The 21,625-nt window shown below is 39.1% G+C and overlaps 1 protein-coding gene across 5 annotated transcripts in view; it reads left to right on the plus strand.

Moving 5' to 3' along the window:
* Positions 1–21,324, plus strand: part of USP49 (ubiquitin specific peptidase 49) — a 53,037-nt gene extending 31,713 nt beyond the window's left edge. For 2 of the 5 annotated variants that reach the window (XM_079980660.1, XM_079980659.1), the window contains exons 2-7: positions 923–1,065; positions 5,112–6,522; positions 8,016–8,220; positions 10,527–10,635; positions 12,243–12,448; positions 13,306–21,324. In XM_079980660.1, coding sequence (XP_079836786.1) covers positions 5,140–6,522; positions 8,016–8,220; positions 10,527–10,635; positions 12,243–12,448; positions 13,306–13,496 — 2,094 coding nt within the window. In that variant the 5' untranslated portion in view covers positions 923–1,065; positions 5,112–5,139 and the 3' untranslated portion in view covers positions 13,497–21,324. Of the gene's footprint in view, positions 1–922; positions 1,066–2,755; positions 2,938–5,111; positions 6,523–8,015; positions 8,221–10,526; positions 10,636–12,242; positions 12,449–13,305 lie in introns of all 5 variants that reach the window. The other 3 variants (XM_079980662.1, XM_079980661.1, XM_079980663.1) reach the window with 3 other exon arrangements.
* The last annotated feature ends 301 nt before the right edge of the window (positions 21,325–21,625 follow it).

Raw genomic sequence — 21,625 nt, forward strand, 5'->3', positions numbered from 1 at the left:
AATCTCCTTAGTGGGAGGCCAAAGACATGCAAATAGAGAGATTCCCCATGGGGCTAGATGTCAGAGGATAAATTGGATTGCTTCTAAGGACAAAAGGATCCTCCAGGAAAAGCTAGCCTGCCCTGGTTGTGAGCACAGAACAGTGTGAGGAATGATTTACTATGTACCCACAGATGTTTTTGGTGTGTGAGGATTCTTTTTACCAGCAAGTAGTCGGACACGACTAAACAACAACAACAACACTGTAGTATCATAAGCATCACTGTAAGGTTGTGTCTTGCGTAGGGATGATGAAACTATGCATTCTGTCCATATTGTTAATGTGCTGCATTCAGACTTTTGCTGCATCCAGACAAGTTAGTTTCCCCTTGTAAATTGCCCTCCTTAAACTCAGTATTTGTTCCTCTTGTTAACTAGTTTTTTTGTCTCTGTTTGGAGTAGGGGGAGGCACGTAATCCATATTATATTTGCATTGTACATGCACAGATAGATATGTTCTAAAATCCTGTGTGAATCAGAGTTGAATGCATGGTAGAATTTCCCTACAAAAAGCTGTTTTCTCGGCCATCCAAATCAAAGTGAACCAATATGTGCGTATTTTTAGCTGGCCTTTCCTTTTTAGATTTTGCTTTGCAAATATGTAGGTAGTTGATTAGCAGTAATAGACTGAATCAACTGTATATGAGTAGCAGACTTCTATAAAGCTAAAGCTCTGAAACAAAGGAAATCCAGAGTGCCTTTTTCCTTTTGACATTTCTTCATCAATGGCTGTGCTATAATTGTGCCATATAGTTAGTTTTTTGTCCATCATTAAAAATATATTCTCTGCAGTAGTTCTTCCACTAGAGGAATGATTCATATTCTAAAGCTGCACAGCCTATTTCTTGTTTATATATGTTTCACAGGAATACTTTCTCTTTAGGGCTATAACACTGCATTGCCTGTTTCTGATGAAGATCTAAGTTATAAGTAAATTCCTGAAGAACAGTTGAAGTTCCTATTGACTGCAATGGGGATGTTCCAGCCTCTGATCGTTGAGTTGCGGGAATATTTAAATATGAATCGGTGAGTATTGTATTCTGTTTTAAACTTGTTTTTATGTCTGGCCTATATTTTTTCTCTTTCACATGCATGCACGTACGCATGCTGTAATTCAGCAAATTGAGCAAACAAGAGTGCTTGTTGTATCAGCACCTGCAGAGGAAAGAAACCCATGTGCTTATGACCTGGAGCTAATACAGTGGTACCTCTGGATACGAACGGGATCCGTTCTGGAGCCCCATTCGCATCCAGAAGTAAACATAACACACGACTGCGCGTGTGCACGGGTTGCGTTTTGCCGCTTCCGCGTGACATCATTTTGAGCGTCTGCGCATGCGCGAGTGGCAAAACCCAGAAGTAACACGCTCCGTTACTTCCAGGTCGCCGCGGAGCGCAACCCGAAAATACTTAACCTGCAGCTACTTCAACCCGAGGTATGACTGTATACCCTCTGTGTATGTGGGGCTCCTTTTATTGTGGCCATTTTCTTGTATTCCTGCTATTACTGAAGAGTATTAAAGGAATAATTATGTCCTGCTGATAATGAACCCCATGGTTTTAGACAAGTCTGCAAAGTGAATTGCATAAGGTACCACTTCCTATTGCGAGCACACGTGCTGAACCCCTCTTTTCCTTGGCCTTTGCCCCACCCCCAGCCGGCCGTCCATTGTCCTCCTAGGCTGGGGGCGGGACGATTGCCACCCTGACCCAGGTGGGAGGCACCAGACCAGGTAAACCTGCTCAGTGTCGCAAACCCTGCCCACCTGTTGGGAAGGGAGGGCGGAAATTGTTTTGTAGGAGGATTTTGCTTAACACCTTTTTTTAATAGGATAAAAAAATTAAAATCTGCTAGCAAGTATCTAAGTAAACTTTCTGCTATTGCCATTTTAAAAGAAGAAACTAAGATTATCAGCACTTTTCCATTAATGTTGCAGGTACAAGCATAGCTTAATGACAGTGTAACTTTGTTTTATGTAAGAACTCAGTAGCTTCCATTTATACTGTAAGTTAAAAGGCCAACTTTCTCTTTACAAATAGCCCTGACAAAGTTGCTAGACTTTTAAAAGAAATGTTACAAATTAATGCAATACAATACAAGCTTTATCATTTATTTATAAATTCTGCCATAAGGGTACATTGTACATTTATTCTGTGCGTCCTAAAAATGTTGGCAAGACCGTTTTTTTCATTTATTTTATTTATTAGTGTCATGTTTGTCAATGTGAATAGGTATACCAACTTCCCCCCATAAAAGTGTGTATTTTCCATTATGTTTATTTTGAATTTTTTTGTGTCGCCAAGTATTCTTGGAGCAATTTACAGAATAGAAATAAAACGGATGTAATGGAAACATTAACAAACTGAAGTAGAAGTCAGCAGCTAAAAACTGGCAGCAATAAAGTCATATCTGTTTCACAGTTAGAAACCTGGGACAACTAAAAGATCTCTACCAGGTGCTGAAAAGATAACAAAGTAGGCACAAGGTGAGGATTTCATTAATTGGGCAGCAGAACGAGAAAACCCGCAGCTACAGCTGCCTCATTTGTGATGGTTTCATGTAGATCCGTAGTGGGGAACCTCTGCTAATTTAGTCACGGGGCCATATTCCTCAAACCACACCCGCTTGTGACATAAGGTGTCGGAAAGGAGAAAACATGGCTGTAAAGGAATAATTGAGAGCTTTAACATTTGCTTTCAACTTTTCCTTGGCCAGCAGAGCCCACCCCGTCCCGCATCAGCTGCATCCTGCAGTTCACAGTCAGAGCTCCCAAGCATAGTTGATCTCTGCCGAAATGGAGCATTGCAGGCGTGCTGACTGCGTGCTGATTGGCACTGACTGCAACACCTTCGGGGACCTGCTTCAGGGATCTTACTTTGCAATTTGCTCGAGTTCAAGTAAGTCTGCAAAGGAACTTTTTTTCTGCAAAGGGAAGCAATGTACCTGACATCATGGATCCCGCCCACCTATCAAACTGGTCTGCAAGGGTGAGGGATTTCAGGAGCCGGTCCACTGGTCATATCTGTTTCTCCACCCCCAGGGAGGGAGTTAAGAAGCATGGAGGATAGGACGGAAGCTTGCGGGGCGGCAACAAAACAAAACATACTATTTATTATTTGTTTATTGCATTTATATCCCGCCTTTTTCTCTGAGGAGCTCAAGGTTGCATACAGGGTTCTCCCTCTTCTCATTTAATTCCCATAACAACCCACTGAGGTAGGTTAGGCTGAGAGGCAGGGACTGGCCCAGTTTCACCCAGTGAGCTTCATGTCCAAGTGGGGATTTGAGGCCTGGTCATCATCCGACACCGCAGTGTCATTGGACTGAGCAGAAACCTCTCAGCACCACATTCTTGAATCAGCTAACCAGCTTGCAGCACAACCACTGCAACATGGTACCTGCAAGCACTAATCTAGAGAAGTCCATCCAAGGTCATATTTTGGTTTGTAAGCATGCTTTAAACTTCATTTCCGTGGTTCAGACATCACAGAAAACTGGCTTATGAAGAGAGGGAAGGGGAAGTGTTCATGCACAAGGCTCATTCTCAGTCTGATATATATAACAGGGGCATATTGGACTGGAACCATGATGTGTGAATCTGGCTTTGGTGTTATTTATAATACTTAGCCCCAAGTCAGATATGTTTTCCCTAGTTTTGTTTTTTAAATTCGGTAATAGATAGAATGCCATGTTTTGGTTTTAAGAGCATTAAATGTAGGTTTAAATATATTTGTTGGTATTATATTCAGTTTTTAAAAAGGTTTTTTAATTTTTAAAAAGAAAAGCATTACTATATATGAAACATTTGAAAAATCAGATTTAAAATTCTATTTTTAATTAACTCTTGATTTTTATTGACTCTGCCTCAAAGAGAATTCCTGGGCCAATGTTGTTGTATAAGGATGGGTAGGATGCCTCTGCAATTGTCTGTGGCTCACAAGAGGTCTGGTTATACTTGTAAGCCTATTCATTCTGGAGACTTTCAAGGCTAAGTGAGCTTACTATGTAATGTTAATTACAGTTTCTGGAAGAAGTGTTCTATTCTGTTTTCTTCCTATCACAAATGATAGTGGTTCCCTACTGGTTGATGTAGATTCCTGAGAAATTTCAAAACAATGGGAAACAAAAATAATTTTTAAATATTAGTTCATAATTAAGTTGAAACAAATATGCAGATGTGGACATATTGGCCATGTTTGCGTGTAACACTAAGCTAGACCACAGTTTAGCACGAAAATGCTGCCTCCCAGGGAGGTGACAGCTGCTTTGTTGCTCTGCTAGGCCAAGGTTTTTCTTACCTGGGATCATGGTTAAACACTCTGTTTTTTAACCACAATCTGTAGCAAATGTTTGGTTTTTGCTACAGCTCCGGATTGCTGCAGCTCTATATAATTCATAACTTAGTTTGTTCTTGAAGAGTTAAGCCTTGAAAAATAGCATGATAAAAAGTCTAGTAAAACAGCATAATATGATTTAGTAATATTATTTCTAGTGAATAAATGTTTTCTGTGCAGTAATGTGCCTTTCCTGGGATGGAATTCAGGTTGCGTACAAATGAGACCTTATTTGTTTAACCTTATTTGTATGTAGTGCTAAACTATGGTTTAGCAATATGTGAACAAGTCTTGGGCCTGTGAGCTTCCCTGTACATGACTGCTGCCATGAGGAAATTTGGAAGTGCAGCCACACTGGATGAAGAGAGGAGAAAAGGGAGAAGAACACAAGCCCAAGACTTTACTGTGGCTTACCCTTGTAATGCTAAGCCATACTTAAGCTTTATGTGTGAGTCAGGCCATTGTGTGTTTAGAGATTGTGCAGTCCAATTTTAATTTTGTTTATACAACATATGGCCAAGGAGTAAACCCTACACAAATCTGGAGTCCCTAAGATGGTTGGATGGCGCCTTGTACGTCTCCTTCCAGCAAGGCCAAGGGGTGGTGATCTTGTTGTCTGCCAGCCCAGGACCTCCATACACACTGCCCAGGCTTTTGGGGTGGTTTTTAAAAATAATATATGACTGTATTTTTTAATGTGTGCAGTTACTTAAGTAATTTTCTGTCTCCTTTGCAAGGTTAAAGCAGTGGAGCTTTATGTGAGACATGGATAGATGCAAACATGTTGGGCGGCTACGACTTGCCCAGGACCATTCTATTCTGAACCCCCAGAAGTGGCACTGCATGGACTGCAACACCACGGAATCTGTTTGGGCTTGCCTGAAATGCTCCCATGTGGCTTGTGGAAGATATATTGAGGACCATGCACTTAAGCATTTCGAAGAGACCAGGCATCCTTTGGCCATGGAAGTTAACGACCTGTACGTGTTTTGTTACCTTTGCGAAGACTATGTGTTGAATGATAATCCCGAGGGTGACCTGAAATTGCTTAGAAGTTCTCTATCTGCAATTAAAAGCCAGAAGCATGATCCGTCTGCTAAAAGTGGTAGGACGCTACGGTCAATGGCTTTGGGGGAGGATGTTTGCAGTCATCAGAGGGCCCCTCAGGGAAAGCCTCAGATGCTTACAGCTCTCTGGTACAGACGGCAGTCATTGCTAGCAAAAGCACTACGGACCTGGTTTGATAAGAGTTCTAGAGGCCAGCGAAAACTAGAACAAAAGAAACAATTGGAAGAGCTGGAGAGGAAGAAGGAAGTGGCCAGGCAGAGGCGTCAAGAAATGAAGCGGAGATTGCTGGAGGAATTGGCAAACACGCCTCCAAGAAAAAGTGCCCGGCTTTTGTCGCACATCCGCAGAGAGAATCTCATTCCTCGGAAATTCAGAGATATGGAAGCAAGTTCCCCTACCTCAAGACGAGTGCAGAATAGCAAATTCAAACAATTCTATTCCATCCGGCGTAAGCCTCAAATGACTCCTGGTGTGACTGGACTAAAGAATCTAGGAAACACATGCTATATGAACTCAATCCTTCAAGTTTTAAGCCACCTCCAAAAGTTTAGAGAATGTTTCTTGACGCTGGATCTTTGTGAAACTGAAGAACTCTTAGCTAAGACCGTGAATGGAAAGTCTAGAATGTCTGGAAAGCTGGTCAATGGGCCTGCTCCAACTGATTCAGGGAGGAATGATCAACTGGGTTCATATGGCAGGCAGAGCCTGCCAGCTGGCTTAAATGGCGGGTCCTCAATAAGCAAAAGTTTAGAACTTACACAGCCCAAGGAGCCAAGTTCAAAGCACATCTCTCTCTGTCACGAACTGCACACGCTCTTCAGAGTCATGTGGTCTGGGAAGTGGGCCTCGGTCTCTCCTTTTGCCATGCTGCACTCTGTGTGGAGTTTGATTCCAGCGTTTCGAGGTTATGACCAGCAAGATGCTCAGGAATTTCTTTGTGAATTGTTGGACAAAGTGCAGCAGGAGTTGGAATCTGAAGGAACAAAACGCAGGATCCTCATCCCTTTTTCACAGAGGAAGCTCACCAAGCAGGTCCTGAAGGTGGTGAACACCATCTTTCATGGGCAGCTGCTCAGTCAGGTATGCATGTTAGCCAAATTTATATTTATCAAAGCTAGAGACACTTTTTGGTGACAGTATTTATGAATAACCAAATATTAATGCTTGTATCTGGCAAAAGGAGAATTTTTAGTATACCTTAAGTGAAATTTGTCATTTTCAGCATATTTTTCTAATGGAACAAAATTATAGTAGTAGTAGTAGTAGTAGTAGTAGTAGTAGTAGTAGGTGGGGGGATTAATTTCCCTTTTCAGCAACTCATGCTGCTAACAGAACAATGTTAGAGTCTTTGCTATAGTTTATACTTACTATTCCAAATATGGCTGGGGAGAGATAGGGTTTGTTTATATAATGGGTGTGGGGTTTTGTTGTTGTTGTTTTGCAAGGCATGACTGTGGCACTATTTTTTCTGTCCTCCTAGTTAGGTGCTTTTGGCTGCTTCCACTTAGGTTTTGCAAACTACATTGTTAACCCATCAGAATCTTTTGGGAGAATGAGGCAGAGTTTTCTCCTCCACTCACGCTTTTGTTTTCATTTTTGCAAAATATCATAATATTATGTTCCTCATTCAGAAGCTCCCAGCTATATAATACTCTTAAGTCAGGCATCCCCAACCTTCGGCCCTCCAGATGTTTTGGACTACAATTCCCATCATCCCTGACCACTGGTCCTGTTAGCTAAGGATCATGGGAGTTGTAGGCCAAAACATCTGGAGGGCCACAGGTTGGGGATGCCTGGTCTAAGTAGACATTATAGGTAGTTCTCATGTAACACCATGCTGTGGTGGCTTGACATTACATGAGTGAATCTTGGACATTCAAGATTCCTTTCCTCACAAGCTCTGACCCCATCCCACTTTCTGGTTCATCTCATTACATCCAGATTAACAAACTTTGCTTTCATTACAACTGGAAGTCAGGGAGGAAATCAGTGCATATAATGCTATTGGTTTTAGGTATAAATTGGAACTATGTTGCAGTATGCAGCTTTTCACAGGTTTGGTCTAGCAAACTGGGTAAAATACATCATTTCTTCTTGGTGAAGCAATTAACAAAAACAAACCTGTTACCCACTAAACAGCAATATTGGTAACATATAACATAAAATCCTCTTGAGCATACCAGTAAACTGAAGAAATATATTCTGCAACTCATTATAGCGATGAAGAAAATTAAATAGATATGGGCATTTATCAATAAATCAAGTTAGAGGAATTACTTAAAGGAGTTGAATTTTAGCCATAGATTTCAGTAGGAGTGATTTCATTCTTACACTAGAGAGTTGTACAAAGGCAGTATAATTAAACAATAGAAATTATTCTGAAGGTGCCTCTCTGTCCGTATCTGGGAATTTCCAAGCACAACCTCTCTCTTACAGATTGTTACAGACTTACTTAGAGCACAGAATAAGCCATATTTTCTTGGCTGCTAAGCCTCACTCACTGGCCTCACAGTGTCTTATGAGACGGTATCTGTATAAATGTATGTCTTAATAAATAAACCTTTTCTTGCTAGGTCACCTGTATAACATGTAACTATAAATCTAATACTGTGGAACCTTTCTGGGATCTTTCCCTGGAATTTCCTGAACGGTATCACTCCATCAACAAAGGGATTGTGCCTGTTAATCAGACGGAGTGCATGCTGACTGAAATGTTGGCCAAATTCACAGAAACAGAAGCTTTGGAAGGAAGGATTTATGCATGTGACCAGTGCAACAGTAAGTGAAAGACGGTTGTGTTACTTACAGATTTAATTTTCCATTGTGCCTGGTGACACTATAACAGGTGCTTCCACAATTCTTGACCTTCCATTCAACAGTTCCAAATACTGTAAAAAGTTGTTAATAATAAATAATGCTTTATAGTGCCATCAGCAATATTGATGTTGAACATCACAGAATGTAAAAGGGCTTAACTGCACTTAGAACTATACTGAAATGTTACTGAAAGTAATGGGAAGAAGTCCTATATTATTATTATTATTATTATTATTATTATTATTATTATTATTATTTGCCAGATTGCTAAAACAAAAAAGTTCTCCTAACCGAATAGGATAGAGACATGGGAATAGGAAGAACCTGTTCTTTTTAGGGTCTTTTATGTTCTGAAAAACAGAAAGGAAAGCTCATTGAGGAAAAGCAGTAATGTCTCCAGAAGAATAACAACTACAGTGATTCCATTATCCAATGCTAATGTTATGCATGTTTATGGTGAAAATGCAGGCAGGCTGGAACTGTGTTGTTTGCTTTTTAAAAGAAACTGATAACAATAAAGCAGGGTTCAACAATTGAAATTAATTATAGAAATTAGGTAAGTTTGCATACCCAATTGATCTGCTGAACTTACAGAGCCATTCCATTCTTTCTGTATTGGAGAGAACTGTTCCCTACCCCCCTTCTTGGTGACAGCTTCTGTCTGGTTTAAGGAAGTATCAATTGCAGATTAAAAGTTGCTTGGGTTGGTTTTGGCAGAAATTGGGTTGGCTTTTTGTTTTGTTTCAGGATGCTATTAAAAACGGGAATAGAATTTGACAGACTTAGGTAAAGAGTTCTTCACTACAGGAAACGCCATACTTCACTGTTGTAGCCTTCCTCAAGCGTTTAGCTACACACATTTTCATGTGTTCTTTTTTGTGTATTCGTGAAGACAAAGAATGGCCTGTTTTTAACATTGACATGGAGGATTTATTGCATTTGAAGCTTTGCTTTGAATTTGTCAGTACGATAGTACCTTGGAAACACATTAATACACCCATGCTTGCATATTATCTTCAATTTTATTTGTGGATGGCTGTCCTAGGATTGGGGTACATAACTATAATTTTTTGCCAAGCACACCAAATTCAAGATATGTTATCATTCCTCCTTTGTTTCCTTTTTGATAATTATTCAAAGTTGCCATGACGTCTCAAAAATAGTGTGTATTGATGTTGCAGAGATAAAACCTTGGGTTACTATTTGAGATAATTAATAAGGGAACTATGACTTTTAGAATAGGATACAAATCATAAATAATCAAGGAGAAATTATAGATGTCAGCCATAATGTATGGCTGGAAATTTGTTTTTATTCAGACTTTCTATATCAAAATAGGTTCAGGTAAGTATTTGTCATTTATTTTTAAATAGGTTTTCTAGGGATTGGTATTACAGTAGAGTGGGCAGCTGTGGAAAAGACTTTGATGACATATGTTTATTCTTGAGATATAAACAAAAGAGTCTTCTGGCATCTTAAAAGACTTAAGTGTAGGTTTAGAAGTAATACTTCCAGTCCTCCAAACCATTGTTTCTATGATTAGTCCTGCGTTTGCACATACTCCTCCTCTGAATGAGTCTGAATGACTCAATGTCATCTGAATGAGTAATTTCCTGCTTTAATCAAACCATGGTTTGCTGTTTGCATCTGAAACGACAATGTGTAAAGTGTATTTACATAGTTGTGTTTTTAGAAGCTTTGAATTACTCTGAAATGTTAAAGCGTAGAAATTACTAACCGTTAACCTACTAATCTTCTCAGAAATTGTTCTGGTGCTATGTGATGTGTGTGTATGTTTTAGTAGAGTTTACTTTAAAAAACTAGTTTGAGAAAATGTCTTCATCATTCCTAACCTGGTGGCTCCATCAGTCTCTCTCCTCTGCAGACGTTGCCATTAAGCAAGGGAATTTATCCTATAGAACTTCATGGGACTTGGATCTAAGTAAAAGTGCTTACCATTGTGCTGAAAATAATTTTCATATAAGCAGCATGAAACCATAAGCAGATGATTGAAAAATGACTTGCAAGAGGAAATAAAGCATGTTTCAAATTTCCAGCAAATTCATGTGGTTCAAACTTCACATACTGATAGAGTTGCTGAGAGAGACCTGAGGAGAAGTTCCCATAGCATTCACACTTTGCAGCTTTATTGTTAGTTTCCGGCTGCTGAAAATGGAAAGGTAGAAGACTTGCTGTTGGTAATTTTTTCTTTCAAAGACAGGAAGCTGTAACTTGCCCTCTTTTGTCCTTTCTTAATTGTTACGTAGGCAAACGGCGGAAATCTTCTCCCAAACCTCTTATTCTAAGTGAAGCTAAAAAGCAGTTAATGATCTACAGACTACCTCAGGTCCTCCGGCTGCACCTTAAACGATTCAGGTGAATTGGAGGTGGGCGGGGGAATAAAGGATCGCCTTTGTATCTGAAGCAATGGTGTGGATATAATTTTTATATTATTACTGGATGTTTTATTAAATGGAACCCTTACATACCTTTTACTTTTGAAGAGAAATGCAAGAATGTTTCATGTCCCTTTTTGATTCTCTGTCAGAACAGAGCACAGATGAAGCACCCATTTGTAAAAAAGATCCGATGCACACAGTAAGAGGCTCCTTGTTTGTTTTAGAACCGTTCTAGCACAATATTATCCACTGTATTGCAATGTGCATTTGTGCCTCTGAATTCACTTCCCTGCTTCTTTCCAAGCGCTATGCTTGAACTCCTGTTGATTGTTCTTCCAATATTGTAAATGGATTCAAGTTATTGCAAGCTGGAATTCTTCCAAGTACTGTAGTCATGAATCTGCAGGGCAGTGAAGAGATTTGTCTTTCAAAGTGGCATTAAAGGCTGCTGCTGTCCTCCCGGGAGGGTAGATGTGGGAGGAATTGACTCAGCCTTTTGACTACCATAGGAGCACCAGTGGAGTAAGTTTGAATAGACAGATCTGTGGACAGAAGTGACAACACAACTGCTGCAGTTCGTGGGTTTGCAGCCGCAATATGTTATAATGAAAGCATAATCAAAGAGGCTTGTGTGTTGTAACTGTAGAACTTCCTCTAACATATCTTATGCTGACATCTGTTAAACAGGTGAAATTGTAACCAAATGAGTAAGCTTATCCTTTCCACCTAAAAATGAGAATTCTGAATCCAATATTAGCTTGTTTTAAATGTCATCACTATTTACTGTTAGTGGGTATCCCATAGCACGTTGTGATTGTAAATAATTGTACAATTCTGCTGAAATTTATGTTAAAGAGGATCTCTATTTTGGCCACCTCCAGGGTTGAGATTTTTCACAAAGTGTGTTTTGTTCGTTGTATCCATTTTTTGCAGATATTTAAAACCTCAGAACAAGATTCTTTAATTAGACTGAGTAGTATAACATGCCTGTCTTTTAGCAGGAAAACCCCTTTTGTAATATTTATGCCTAAGAATGGGAGTTCTTTTATTGGGCCAACTTACATCCACTAAATAGTATTGACTTACCCATCTTACATTTCTAAGAAAGCAAGAAGGCAGAAAATATTCTTCCCAACTTGGAGATGTATTTTTATTTCTAATTGGTAATGTAATTATTTTTGAGTTTACTAAAATGTAATTGCTAATGACCTAGGAAGCTACTTTGAATCACTACTAAGCCTGATGATAGTCCTTTACTAAATAATGGTTTATTGATCATCAGTTTCAGAAAATAATAAAAGTAGTTTGAAAATAAAAGCAGAACAGTTTTCAAAATGTATTGCATGGAATAATATTGTTGAAGAAATATGTTTTACAAAAGCATGTAGAAAGGCCTGTATTTCATATTGTTAAACAGACTATATTAAGTGCAGTAAATTAGGACCATTCAGCTGAAATTTTTCATCAAGTACACTATCCAGAATATCATAATTCTTTGAAATCTTGTTATAGCTTTGCTACAGCTGTCAGCGCCCCTGCCATTTTTTTTTAAAGCCCTTTTGATTGCATGCCTTTGTATTGCAGGTGGTCTGGGCGTAATCACCGTGAGAAGATTGGGGTCCATGTCCTCTTTGACCAGGTATTAAACATGGAACCTTACTGCTGCAGGGACACTCTCTCTTCTCTTGACAAAGAGACCTTTGTCTATGACCTCTCGGCTGTGGTGATGCATCACGGGAAAGGGTTTGGCTCAGGACATTACACGGCATATTGCTACAACACAGAGGGAGGTGCGTGTGCCTTGTTATAGGGAGAAATTTTTTAACTGATTGCATTTTGTAGAATTACCACTTCTTAAAAATGTTTTTGTTTCCTGCAATATTATAGCTGTTTCCACAGTATACAGCTAGTAGTATATCTGCTGGTAACACTAGGAATTAAACTGCTTTTCTTCTTGCTTGTAGTCATTCAGAATAGATTATATTGCTTGCTCTTGCTCTAAAAAAGAAAAGTCATATTCTGTTTTTCTTTTACTTAATATCCACATTGAATTAAACTATTTTGCTTGCTCAGTGAATTGCTATTTCTCTTGCTCCAAACTATAAGCAGACTTGTTCAGATGATAAATTCACACTGAATGGAGAACATCCACACTTCCTTATTGTCTTGCATCTCCCTTCGAAATGTTAATACAGCGTATTTCCCAGCCATCTGGAGAAAAGCAGAATTACAATTATCTTTTCTTGAATTTTATCCAAGATAACACTATAAAATGGGGAAGCTTAGATAACATAGCAGTATATTTGGCTGAGACCCAGAAAGCCCCTTTTAGGAGCAGCCATATGTTTGGGATTGCTTATTGGAATTGTTGACTTGTATTCCTTGAACAGTAGCAGAACCATAGTATGTCAAAAACTGCTTTGGAAAGTCCCCTTGAGTTTCAAAAATGGCTTGCTTTTGAGCACATGGGCTGCTGTTCAATACAAATGTCCCTTTGGGCACATTATATTGTGGTTCTCTCTGTAGCTTTTGTAGAAGTGCTACAGAAGCTCAAGGGGTCATCTGTCTATGAACCAGTTCAAAAAAAAAAATGATTTGTCAGGATAAATCCCTGCCATTAATAAATTGTGTTTCCTCTCCTTTTTAGGGTTTTGGGTCCACTGCAATGACTCCAAACTGAATGTATGTAGTGTGGAGGAGGTATGCAAAACCCAGGCCTACATTCTTTTTTATACTCAAAGAACCGTGCAGGGCAAAGCAAGTATCTCAGAAACACAACTTCAAGCTCAGGTGCCGTCCAAACACAATGATAAAGATAGAAGACTGACACTCCCCTGAAAGGAAACATCAACTGGCTTATTTTTATTTTATTTTTTTAAAAGCCTTTTGGAGTTCACTCATCTTGGCGGGAACAAATACTGCTGCAGGAATTATTTGGATCCACAGTCTGGAAAAGTGGGCCTCCTACTATGTGCAACTGTTCTATGAGATTGTAGCAGAACATCTATTTTTTTTAAGGACAGATGTATTTGTAAAATCCTTCGTCCTCTAAACAAAACAAAGAGTAACAGCCTCCAATGTCTAGGACTATTTATCTTCTTTCAAAGAGAAATCATTATGGCATGGAAAAGTAGGTGCATTCAAATTTCTGTGTACAACCAGGATATAAAGCCATCAAACTGACCATAAATATAACAATTCCTCCAGAAAAAGAATGAATCAACACAGCTGACTTAATCCTTGATCTCTTGATGTGGTGAACTGCTGTTGTTGCACCTCTTGGTGTAAATAACGTAGCCAGTTATTATTATACAGTGTATAATATAGTCACCATCCATCTTTCTAACCCAGCGTAATTTGGGTAGATGGTGTTGTACTGTACTAAAACACATGCTAAGATCTTTTACACTAGGAAAATGTGTTCATCAACCCTTGTTTATTATTTTTGTAATGGGCATTTCATCTTTTGTCCCCTGAAGTAATTCCAGTTTCTTGGAATGAACAAAAGCTGAAATTATACAGAATGCTGAATATGTCACATATTTTGAGTATGTACTAAAAATTAGAGAAACTATTTTTCTTCCCCTCTATTTTCCACATCTTCTAATAAGACAAAAACTTAGACTGAATTTACAGTCTACATTTTCCTCTGTAATGATTGCAGTTGTTCTGGGTTGGCCTTGGCTTTTGGGGCTTTCCTTATGTATTGGCTATAACATGATGATCACCATATGAATTGGTCACGCGACTCCACCCAGTTTCACAGTTGAGGATTAGATTTCCTGTACTAATTACTCGTTTTCTTTTTCTTCTGCTGCTATTGGAACATATCAACTCTTGCCCTAAGTGCATAGCAACTTTTCAGATGCAAAGAAGAACGGACAGGGAAGTAGCAGCCATCACACAGATAAAGCAAGAAGAGGCCCTAATAGTGTCCTGAATTTTGTCAACTTCCTCCCTTTCGTAGTGTTTTTTGGGGCAATAGGAAGGGTATCCATCCTCATTCTCTTCTCTAACCCCCAGAAAACTAGCTCCAAACTGTGAGTGTTTGTCATCACAGTATGCTTAGTCACATGCATATGACCAACAAGATATAACAATTCATTAGTGTGCTATCCTATGTTGAGTTACCATTAAGAGCTCTTGCCACTGTTTCATCTCTGTAGAAAGGACATACTTGGAAAGCACAGGACTCTGTGTGGCTAAACAAACAACTTGTTGCTTTGGAACTTGGAAATATTGATACGATAGCATAAAAAAACCCACAATTGTGTATTAACAAAGATATAGATAACTTTTCTTGGGTTTGTAACTAGGCTTTCGGGGCTCTTTTTTGCCATCACTTGTATCAAGAAATCATACCCCTAACTGCTCATTAGAAATAGGCCAATTAAATTGTGACAGAAATCAGTGCAGCCTCATTGTAAATCAGGTGAAGTTTGACTCTGATATGGATGGTGAGCTTCACAAAATTTGAGAAATCTAATCCTGCAATTGTAATGTTTATCTGCTGCAGGGTTCCTCTGTTAGAGCAGAACACATGCATTTCAGTAAACAATTCTGGAGAAGAGCACAGGTCTTCTCAAAATTCCTGAAGATAGTCTTGCCACAGGAGCTTCTGCTCAGTATAGGATTTAGCTTTCAAAGTAATTTAGAAATTTCTGGGAGGAAAGGATCTCAAAAAGATGGACAGGTGTCTGGTGTGCACAAGTTTTTCTCAAGTGCTTTCTTGCTTTCTGTAGCTACTGTGAATCCATCTTTCAAAGTCCATTGATAGCCTCCTGATATTAGTAAATGGCAAGTTTACTAAAATGACAAAAATCTAAGCGTTTACCCCTTCTTGCATTGGAAGTAGGGAGAAAGTAGCAGGGGTTTGTTACACACAGCCATGATTTGGGACTGTGCAGCACACACTGATTCCAGTAGACATTGGTCTGCTGTTTGGACTGGTAGTAAAAAGTTCAGGTGTACTGGATCAGCATGTCTGATACTCCAGAAAGTTCTACAGGCAAGCATCCTTAGTAAGAAATTCAGTTAATGAAGCTCAGCTCGTACTCGTTGTCTTGAGAGCAGACACAACAGTGTTTTTAAATATAGAAAGCTGAATCCCTACAAATCATGATGCAGCACTGCAGTAGCAGATGGGGCTGCATTACTATTCTGGCTTCCAAAGACTGCATTGCTGCCATTTACCACAGGGAGGCAGCAAAACAACAGGGCATGGCAACAGGGCTCCTGTGCACAGTGCTGAGCTCCCCACTGCCTTGCCGCTTCCCCTCCCAGTACGTGGCAGCACTGCTGTATTTGGGAGCCAGGAAAGCAATGCAACCCCACCTGCAACACCCACTACTGAATGCAGCTCTGAAATTAGATTTCTCAGTAGTATGGCTGCCAACTGACCACAGCCTAACTGATCATTAGTAGCAACTTGATGTGCAGACAATAGATGTGGAGCTTTTCACAGCATGAAGATAAACACTATCACCTACTGTTGCCTCCACATCAAGCTGCTGTTAAAGGTATAGCTAGAGTTTGATGGCAGAGCTGGCAAGCCTACTGTTAATACTCATCTTTTGACTGGGTATTTCAAACATCTTTTAAGTTTTTGAGTCGGTGCAGCTGATGCCTAAATTAGATGCATAGTGTAGTTGGGAGGGTCGTATGGGTACCATGAATGTTTTGTGTTTCCTAAGCAGATTTGGACAGTACTTGCCTCTCATGTGATTAATGGGGTGGCACGAGATGTGGAAATGAGTGCAATTGAAAGTTACCTGGATAGGGAAAGAAGGAACTGTGCTTTTGAATTGTGCTTGCTGTTTCCAACACTGTGAGGTTTCTGTAATAATTAGCTTTTATTTGGAAGCGATAGCGTATAGCATTTTTTATGCTGTTTCTTTTATATCTGTCCACCGCTAGCAGTGCTCTTGCTATGCTGTACACTGTTTTAAAGTGTCCTGGTTGACAGAAAATGTGATAACAATTGGCATTCTTGATAGTTCCATATCTTACCATTACAAAGAAGCCTAACAGAATAACCAATCAGTTAACCTTCCCGTGTTAATTTTCCTAGCATTCAGCTCCTTTGTTGCATATGTGTTAAACCCTGAAAAACGTTTAGCACTGAAAGGTGCTTCACTTCTCCCAAGAGCCACCGTGTACTTGTAGGATATGACCAAAAGCACATCCACATTTGCTAACCCATGGAAATCATTCAATTTACTTTAACATTTATGCTCCTAAACATGCCTGTTAGGAAGCAAGCCCATTTAACTCAGTGAGCAGTGAGACTTATTTCTGAGTAAACATGTTTAGGATCCGGCTATAAGAGTATACCTACAGGAATAAGTTGGGTATAACAAGTGTTCCCGTTATCAACAGAGCAAAACTAGTTGTGTGTCTATAGCTAAAACTAGCTACAAAAAAAATTAAGAATAATGGAGCAATTCAGTACATCAAGTTTTGAAAATGAGTCTTTATTAGGCTAGCTAAGGGTTTTATTAGCTTGATGTAAGATTTCTGGGTCTTAGAAGTCTGTGGAAGTGCAAGCAGGCAGTGATCTGAACTAAAAGGCTTTGAAATAGGAACTAATGGTCTTCATCAAATTTGGACCACTTGAATTACTGCCCACTTCCTCTCACTGAAGGCAGATTTAGACATTGCCCTTGACAAAAAGGGCGTCCCCAGGTCAAATATTCCCCCTATCACTACATTTCGGCACACAACCTATGGTGTGACAGCACAGTTTCCTTGGCCCAGCAATGGGGGGACGGGGACGTACAATGATGTCATGAGGATGGGTGTGCCTAAATGTTACTGAGGGGTATGGGAGAATACTCCACAAGGGATTGCTATTTTCAGTGACAGGTCCATATTAAGTATAACAATGGGTTCCCCCTTGTATCTCTGCAACCCCAAAATAAAGGCAGAGGAGGACAGAGGCCGATTTATTCACTTGTTCTTTCATATTTTAAATATAAAATTTCAACTGTTCTTTAAATTTGTGCAAAAAGGGGGAAATATTAATGGAATCCTTTTATATCAGAAGTTTCCTACAGGCACTGGGGAAATAGTCCTAACTTTACAAAGCAAACAAGTTGATTTGAAGAGCATCCTAGCAAACGACTCACTATTATACTGCAAAGTTGAACTGTGCAGATGCTTATTTTTAGTTGCTTTTGAACCATAGAGGTGATATCCAGTGGCAAGTCATCCTTGGAGCAGTGGGTCTCCTCGCAAGTATGACAAGCATTAGATATTGCCCTAGGTGTGTGCGTGCACTTCAGGGAAACTATAACACGCCTATCAGTTAAACTTTACAAAAAAAATTGGTGTTAAATGTGTCCTATGGACTCACAAGAACTTTAAAAACATACATGTTGTCTCTTTCTGATTGTAAAGATCCATTTTACTAATATGCTTTGTGTGCCAGGTATGTGTGATAGGAGAAAATGAGTTTTGAATGTCAGCAAATTATCCCCAACACAAACTGCAGCCACATTTAAACAGTATTGCTGACTGAAAATTTGTATGAATGGGGTGAAAGTTGTGGGATTAGTTTTGCCTACCGATAAAGCTTTGTGAACAATTTTTTTAAGATAAAAAATTGGTGCCTTGTATCTAATTACATTTTGCATGGGACACAAGTTTAATTTTCTCCCCCTCCCAAATTTGTGTCTTTACAATACTTTAGTAGTATTGGCTTTTTTACATTTCATATCTGTATGTGAATGGGAAAAATGGTTCCTACCAGCAACTTGATGTATTTTACTGTATGTGTCTAAAGACTGTATTTCTAATAATGCAAATGATTTGCTCAAAAGTAGATCATAATTTTGGTTTTGTGTTAAATCTTTGTCAGTAAAAAGTTTTTTCAAATTAGGATTATTCCTCTTGAAGCAAGTACGTCATAATTTTGGTGTGAAAGGTTAAGAATGCCTGGAGCAATCTGTTGACAAAGCAGTTTGGAAAAGGCTATGAAATTGCTGACTGGTGCCTTGCAAAGACATCCGTTCTCTTCTACCATGGTACTGCTTCTTTCCATTTCCAGTTCCTGGGAGGACAAACAGTCCTATCTTTATACAGATAGTATATGATACGTATGAGTGCTTGAAGCTAAACATCTATATGTAAAGGTGATTAATAGAATCCAGTGAACATTGTTTCATGATATCATGCCTAGCATCTAGTTTAACTAGCAATATCCGTTATCCTTAAATACAGCACCTCAAGTAAGATAAAGGCATATGGTCACTGCTGCATTGTCAAGCACATCTTCAATCAGCCTAAGTCTGACAAGACTACTTACAGTGCAGAATGCATTGGAACTATGTAGGTGTAAGCATAACCGTGGCTTCCAAATTCAGTTCAGGTCATGTGGATGTCAGAAAAAGAGAAATGCTAAACATAGCAATGATGATACTGTACATTGGATTGCAGAAAAATTATGCTTTCTTTTCATAGAAAATATTGGCTGTATACAAGTAGCATCAACTGAAATTAAAATCAAGCTAGGATTGCCATGTTTTAAGTGCACTGATATAGAGTGGAAGTAGCCTCACCTTCCCATTTCTCTCTCTCTCTCTCTCTCTCTCTCTCTCTCTCTCACACACACACACACACACACACACTCACTCCTTGTATCCATCCTCCCACTGCCTATATAGTTAGGTGTCCTGTTCGCTACTGCACAAAACAGGTGTGAAAGCCTCAGCTTTCAATGTACAATTCTCATCTTTACGGTTGCAACCAAGCACCTTTGTGTGTCTTTCAGCTTCTATTTTCTTTTGACTTCATTCAATCCAAAATAACTAATACTCCAAACAGTGTCAATGAAACAAGACTTAGGAAAAAATTAATGCTTAGAACTAAACACAGAGCTTGCAAGCTGTTCAGTATTCAAGGAAAGCACCATCTTGTAATCAAACTTGCAAAACTTAACATGAAAAGGCTTTTAGATCCCATTGACAGTTTCTGATATCATAGATGTGTGATGTAATGTATGGTGTATCATGTCCACTGGGGGGAAGGGACTTGACAACCTTGGCAGCAGAGGGCATGTGAGCTGGAGATCAGCACTGTGCAGGCACACAGCACTGAGCTAGCAGCCTCCACCACCCACTGGTAAGGGCATCTGGTCCCATTCCCCATCAGTCAGTACTGTCAGCCTCTTATTTAACCACCAGTGGCAGAGATGGTCTTGACCAGAAGCATGTATAGGCCTCATGGTTGACTACAGCATATTTGGCAAAGAAATTTTATGTTACCGAATTGCTGAATTAAAAGAAACTCTGCTATGCTTAAGTTCACTTATAACAAATGCAGTGCACAGTGGGCACTGGTTGCACCTCAAAATGTAAACCGAATCACATGTACACAGAAACAAGTTCCACTGAAGACGAGTGTGTAAGTCTAGCCAGAAAACGAGAACAAATTTCTGCCACTACTTTTAAAAATGGTCACCACAAAATGTTTTTAAAACAGGTGTTCTGAAAATTCTTGATTAGATTTCAGAATTTTAACATGCACAAAATCAGATCTCCTTACAGTAGTATAATCTCTACTTCACAAAAGTTCTTTACATAGGTACTTAAATTTGCCACAGCTCCCCAAAGCTATACACTTCTGCTTACATTATTTTAGCAGTAATTTAAGGTATAGTAAAAAAAAGTATACAGTTTTGTCTTAAATGCAGATTTATGGCTACTAGTAATTTGCAGGGGAACTTTAAGGCAATGCTGACTGCAGTTATACTTGTAGCTACTGATTGTTTGGTGTTGATCACTTAGCCACGCTCAGGCAATGGTTAAGACTGCCTCAGCTCCAAAGGGGTTGGAGGTACGTAGTGATGGAGGACAGATCGATATATGAGCAACTGATTTTACCCACTCACTGCATAAATGTTACTGAAACACAGCTACTCATCTTTTACATTTTGTATTGAACTGGGTTTAATAGTTTATAAATAAAAAGGATCAAGAGGTGTGTTATAAACAGGTACAAAACTGTAAGTTGGAATTTTTGCTAAGTATACTGAATAATATGTTCTTTCTACTCAAGAATATGTGTCATACGACTTGGGCAGACACCATCCCCACAGGGCCAATGATTTCATTCCCCCTTGGTGGCAACTGAAGTCTCATTAACTCCTTAGGATTCAACTACCTTTTATCTCCATATGGGAAGGAGGAATGGGTGGCTCTAATGAACAAACACAAATCTATTGTTAAAGGGAACTTTAAGAGACACATTGTAATGATGATGACGTTCTTCTACAAGACCAACAGCGTTCCAGCCCATATGATTAAAAAAAAAAATTAACAAGTGGTTTCCCGTAACCTCAGAGGCATTATAGAGCAGTCCAAGACACCAAAATGCTATGCAACACCAAACAGTTCCTTTTCCACATACAATAGACCATCATAATTACAATACCACGCAACTCTTTATGCTGGCTGAAAATTGTTCATAAGTAAAGGGTCACCTTGGCCTTTAAAAAATGTATTTTCCCTTTGAATAGTTAACATGTCCTACTTAAAAACACAGGACTGGGGCTTGTTACTTCTTTAAGTGTGAAATATGAATCATGTTTTTATGATTTTTGTAAATCTTTACTCTTTTTACCTTGTTTTTGTAAGCTGAAATTTCCTATTAAAATGAAAAAGTCCAATGCATTGGCATGTCTTTATTTCACACTTCAGAATCTGTTAAACTCTTGGTACATAAGTTGATTCCATCTGCAAAATAACTTATATTTTCTGGCAAAAATAGAACGGAAGGTACTACATTAAATTGGACTCAATAGTGCTCCCAAGCGAGTGAAGTGAACATGATAAAAAGAAATGTACAGGTAAATTGTTGCCTTGGTGTTTTCTCTAGTCCTTCACTCACGATGCTGATGCCTCCAATTGCTTCAGTAGAAGCTGCATTGCAGATAACATCCCATGTTAATCAACTCAGTGATGAATCAA

This window comes from Podarcis cretensis (assembly GCF_951804945.1).
Source record: "Podarcis cretensis genome assembly, chromosome: 6".
NCBI lineage: Eukaryota > Metazoa > Chordata > Lepidosauria > Squamata > Lacertidae > Podarcis > Podarcis cretensis.